This window comes from Trichosurus vulpecula, chromosome 2 (assembly GCF_011100635.1).
Source record: "Trichosurus vulpecula isolate mTriVul1 chromosome 2, mTriVul1.pri, whole genome shotgun sequence".
Taxonomy (NCBI): domain Eukaryota; kingdom Metazoa; phylum Chordata; class Mammalia; order Diprotodontia; family Phalangeridae; genus Trichosurus; species Trichosurus vulpecula.
In genome coordinates, this window is record NC_050574.1 from 87,533,820 (window position 1) to 87,539,802 (window position 5,983).

The window sequence follows — 5,983 nt, forward strand, 5'->3', positions numbered from 1 at the left end:
GGACCTAGGAAATAAAATTACAATTCCTTGAAGATAATATGATGGTATACTTAGAGAACCCTAGAGAATCCACTAAAAGTCTTGTAGAAACAATTGGTTGCTTGTTGTCCTTCATAATCAAAGAGAACCAAAATGGCATCATTATGCTGTGTTCAGATAGAGTGTCAGACTGTGGCTGATTAGACCAATGTTAGCTTGGAAGACTCTACCACAGGTTAGGCACAAATATTTCCTCAAATCAGGGGCTTCTCAGGAGAATTCTAATCTCTTCATGATTTTCAGAGAGCTGATACCTCTGTCACAAGCTTCACCCTTTTCTATGAGATTGTTTCTTCTCTTACTAATCTGGGGCTGGGGAGCAGGGCATGATGAGTGAATGTATCCAATTAAGATCTCTTAGCTCAATCCCCCTGACTCATCAACTCCCCTTTTCCTAAATCTACTTTTTCAGTGATCTTTAATCATAGAACAATGAAGTCTAAACACAAATGTTTATTGGTGCACAGTCTTCACTCATGGCCAAAGAAATAAAAGACATGAAATAAAATATATTGAAGATACTAATTTCACAGAATTTGTCTCAGTTAAAATTCCACCTTCTGAAAGAAGGCTTTCCCAGTCTTCCTTGACATTCACTAGTACCTTCTCTAGTGGTTGAGTGGGGTGATTTTTTTTTTCCTTTTCTTTAAATTCTCAGCATTTATAATAGCTCCTGGCAAATTGTAAGTACTTCAGTACTTGTTGATTTTTTTATACAACCAAATAATCAGGCCAGCCTTCAGGTAAATCACATATCCTGAAGTTTTAAGACTGTTTAGATGTCTAGATTCAGCAACTTCAACCAGGAGCTCACTTGTCACATTCATCAACTATTCTTAAGACCTTCCTAGTTGAGATCTAAGTGTCACCCATCTGTATTCCCCTTCTTTCCAAAGGGCTTTGAACTTAGTTGAGGAATTAAGGAATTGTGGGACTGCACCTTGTTTTTATTGTTTTCCCACTCCTAGCTTTGTCACAGGAAACAATCTGCGATCTTGCTCTTTGACTTCTATTCATCATTTTGTCAGCAGAAGACTTTGTTCATTCCTCTAAGGTTGTGCTTCACTAGTGGAATGATGGATTATAGTCCAGAAAAAGAAAGGGAATACCTTGGCCATCATTGCCATCTTGTTTTATTTTTGCCATATATCATTTCCTTTTCTCTTTCTTTGGTTTTGAATGTAGAAGAAGAAGAGATGCCAAGCTTAGCCCATCTTTCTACCTCTCCTGCTCCCTCAATCATAATATGAAAAGGAAGAGAGTTAAGTGTAAGTGCTACACAGAAGCTTAACCCAGGATCAGACTACCATCTTCATTATCACTCAATTCAATTCAGCAAGTATCTACAAAGCACCTACAACATACAAAATGTTGGAGATAAAAAGACAAAAGTGAAAGTTCATGCCTCCAAGAATATTACATTCTGTGATAGAGAAATAGGGCCAAATTACATGTTCACAGAAAAATAACTATGAGAAAATTGGAAGACAGCAAGATCACTAACTTGGAGAATCAATCGCCATTTAGTAAAGTTAAACAACACCAACAATAACAACACTTAAGAGCTTCCCTTAAGAGCAAATTTGGTCTTTCCCAGCATGGAACAAAGCCTTATAAACATAATACACACAGGATTACTATTTGAGGTCATGAAACTGTGATTTCTTCTTCTTTACCCTTCTCAAGTGCATAAGTGATTGGAAAACAAAACTTTACTGATAACACCTCCCAGGAGTATCTGCTTTTTCAGGGATTATGACTAAAGAACATCAAGGTTTCAAGATACATAATTATATTTTCAGTGTGGAAATTTTTTGCGTTGTCATAGGGAATAAAAAAACCTTTAAGAACTTAAAAAAAAACTCATACAGGATAACTGTCTTACATACATGTGAGACTAGCCCTAATGAAAAAGGATGCTCATAATGGCCGAAAAAGCAACTTTTCCAGTATTTGCACGTACTTTAGAGCCTAACCACCCCTACCTTGTGAGTGTCAAATGTTTGACCAGAAAACCACCTACTTACGCATTTGTTCCTTAGGATTTAAGTAACAGTAATCAAAGAAACTAGTAGTCAGTAGGTTCCACATGTGTTGGGAGATCCTCTTAGTCCTCAGGCCATAAATAAGAGGGTTCAACACTGGGGGGATGACCAAATACAAGTCAGCCAGCAGTACCCTAGTGTGGATGGGAATAATGCCATCTCCTAACCAAGCCAAATAAATGGACATCATGGCAGGCAGGTAGTAAAGAGCCATGACCCCTACGTGGGAACCACATGTGCTGAGTGCCTTATGGCGAGCATTTTGGGAGGAGATATTGAACACAGCTTGAAGGATAAGACTGTAGGAGGCAATGATGAAAGATACATCAATGACCACAATAATGGAGGAGCCGATTAGGCTATAGAGGCTACTGGGCATATGGTCAGCACATGCCAACTTTGCCACAGCCATGTGCTCACAGTAAGAATGGGTGATCATGTGAGAACCACAATATGGAAGGTGACTCACCATCCAGCTCAGGGGGATTAAAGCAATGGTGGCCCTCAGTACATTGGCCATATTAATGGCAATAATTTTTCGTGGTGTGAGGATGCTGTTGTAATGGAGGGGTTTGCAGATAGCCACATAGCGGTCAAAGGCCATGGCTAGCAGAAGCCCTGATTCCATGGCTGTGGTTGTATGGATGATGTACATCTGGAAAAAGCAAGCAGTGAAGCCAATGCTGCCATTGCCTGACCAGAAGATACTTAACATTTTTGGAGTAACAGAGGTTGCCATGATGATATCCACAGTAGCCAAAACACACAGGAAAAAGTACATGGGTTCATGTAGTTCAGGGTCTTTCCAAATTACAGTTATGATGAAGCTATTCCCCATAAGAGCTAGAATATATATGGTACACAGTGGGGCTGCCAGCCAGTGGTGAGCCTCCTTCAAGCCTGGAACACCCATGAGAAAGAAAGTGGTAGAAGATAATGTTTGATTGGAGGACGAGTTCAGCATCACTGGAGAGATTTTCTTCCTATAAGTAAAACCAAAAATGTAATCAGAACCTGGAGATATAAAGTGAGAAAGAAATCCTCCCTCTGCTACTATTGTGCTTTTTGGATGTAACTACTGTATATATAAATATCCATCTTGGAATCATGATAGAAGAGAAGTCAAGCTATGACATGAATAGATTTCCAGACAGATGTGAGAAGCACACTTCAACAAACATCTAGGTAGGATCCTGCCTAAAGCTCTCTAAAAAATTCTGCACAAGAGGGATGGGAAGCTCTTTAAAAAAGAATAAAGCTCTGATTCCACTGACAAAAACATGGGAGTTAAATATGGAAAGTTCCCCAAACTATTCTGTTATCTTCTCTACCCTCATCTTATCTGCTGGCTAGATCCTACCAGGCACCAGAAAACTCCTTGGAATAAGCACCATGAAGAAATCAATCTGCTCACTACTCAGATCGCACTGCTTTTAGGAGAGCACAGTGAATCATCTACCACGGGGAACCTTTCTCCCCAACCTTGTTGTCAACATCTCTTTTCTCCTTCCTGGCTATACATTGAATCCTGCCCTATCCCCATAAGAGAGAAACCAGAACTCTTAGTCCAATCTCCCTCTTTCTCAATACTTGCAAACCAGGTCCCTCTAGCCTCACTGGATATGACAGGCATGGCTGCTCTTACCACTGAAATGAATGGGGGTCATCAAGTACAATCCTTTCAATAACACGGAAATCTCTTATTATCTACCCTGCCACCAAAGGACTACTCAGGCCTTACCATCTGACCTGAAGCTTAATATTCTTGTGTGTTATCTCTCCCAATTAGAATGTAAGCTCCCTAAGACAAAGGACTATCTTGCTTTTCCTTTTATATTCTCAATGTTTAGCCCAGTGATTTATGCATAATAAGTGCTTAGTTTAATATAGGTTTTTTTAAATTCATTCATGTAGCAGGTGATACTTGAGCTATGCTTTGAAGGAAGCTAGAGAGTCTATGAAGTTCTTAGATATAAGAAGATTAATTCTAGCCTTGAAGAAACCACTTGTACAAAGTTGCAGAAGTGAAGAACATAGGATCACAAATATAGAGTGGGAAGACGTTCTCTCATCCCTCCAAACGTTAGCACTCCCCACTTCTTAAAATTATGTTCTGTTATCGAAGGCAGTACTAGACTTTGGGACAGGATTTGAATCCACTTCTTCTTGACTAATACTTAACTGGCTGTGGAATCCAAGCATCACTTAACCTTTATTAGTCCTATTTTTCTCACCTGCAAAATAAGGGTAATGACATTACTTACCTCACAGTTGTGAGAGAATACATGTTAAAAAAAACATTATTTAATACATTGTATTAAATGTATGGCACACATATCCTCCATCTCAGTATAATATAATCTCCCTTGGCAGAGAAGTTTTGCCAGTTATCTATAGCTGTCCTGTGTACAATCATTCAATTAGTGAGAAACACGGAGCTATTTCAATAAAAATGTTGTTTTAAAGCAATATGACATCAGTATTTGATTTCTAATGTTTAATGACCTTGGTGCACCTGATAGAAAAATAAAACAATGGGTAATTAATTAGGCTTTCATCACAACTTCTTAATACATTCTGTAACAGAAAAAATTTCTCATTAGACTCTCAGTGTATAGTTTGTTTTCTCAACCTGTATCAATGTATTTTCTGCACCTCCATTCAACACAGTGTGTAGCAATGAACAGCTGGTGGTCATTCTTTGCTTTCCCTTCTGTTCTCAGATGATGACAAATAAAATAAAAGTGTTTTATTCCTGTTTTTAATGAAATTCCCTAAGAATAATCTAGCAGCTGGAATTTGAAAAAAGGACTAAAAAAGAACATAATCTTCTTGAGGGCAGGGACAATTTTTGTCTCTATATCTCTAATGCCTGGCACCTAGTAGTCACTTGCATTAAATTTGTTGGGGCAAGAAATTGATATTGGTTAACCATGATTTTTCCTACAAAATTTCATTGCTTTTCCAAGAAAATATTAAAGAAACATAGGTTTCACTAATTTGCCCAGTATGAGTGATATGTCCCCACCTCCAGTTTAAAGATCCCTTCTTCAAACCTTCTTATAAGTAGGAATGAAAAAGTCAGATTGTTAGATAGCTCATGAACATGGCTAATAGTTCCAAAATAGAGCTCTTGATTTTTCCAAAAATCCTTTGGTACAGGGCAACTACTTCCAAATGTTTCAACAATTCAACAAAAATTTACAAAGTCCATATTATGTATCAGCTAGCATGCTCAGTGGGAGAAAGACTAAAATTTTAAAAATTAGATATTATTAAGTGTTGCTTTTGAGGAGCTTATGACCTAAGATATCATAGTCTACCTTATATAAGGGGCAAAAGAGAAAAGAGCTGTATTACCCAACTGGCCAGTTCTAGTTGGGTCCCCAGTAGAGCAGCTCCTACCACTCACAGGGTTGATGTTTGTCTTTCATTCTCTAAAAGGGCCATGATATCAGGGAAGTGATGTGATGACATGCAAGTGAATTGGGTTTAAGCAAAGTCACCACCCTCACTTTCTCCTCTGGAACCATCTGGGTCCAACGGCAAGACACAGATCAGGACAACTTGAGATGGCCCTGGATGGAGTGGAGGAACTTGGCCTTTTTAAGCTAAGGTCTTTTCCAGGCCTTAGTTTGACTGAGAAATGCCTAATCAGTAATTAAGGCTAAATAAGAAATCTCTGGTCAGACATTTTTAGTGGAGCTTTTTTGCGGACCTGTATATATGATTTAAACAGTTTAGAAAGCTCCCCAATAAGTAACTCTCCTCTACTATTGCAAATCCACAATTGTTCTGCAACTTAATGTCATAGAAACAAAAATACTATCACAAATTAGGAAATCAAAGAATATTTCCTGGGGAATCATCTTTGGATATGCAAAGGTGGTAAAGGATAG

General features: G+C 38.4%; 1 protein-coding gene across 1 annotated transcript; it reads right to left on the reverse strand.

Moving 5' to 3' along the window:
• Positions 1-2,058: 2,058 nt before the first annotated feature.
• On the reverse strand, positions 2,059-3,060 carry LOC118836643 (olfactory receptor 52I1-like). The gene has a single exon (XM_036743882.1). The coding sequence runs from the start codon at positions 3,046-3,048 to the stop codon at positions 2,059-2,061; it is 990 nt and encodes a 329-aa protein (XP_036599777.1). The 5' UTR covers positions 3,049-3,060.
• Between the last annotated feature and the right edge of the window lie 2,923 nt (positions 3,061-5,983).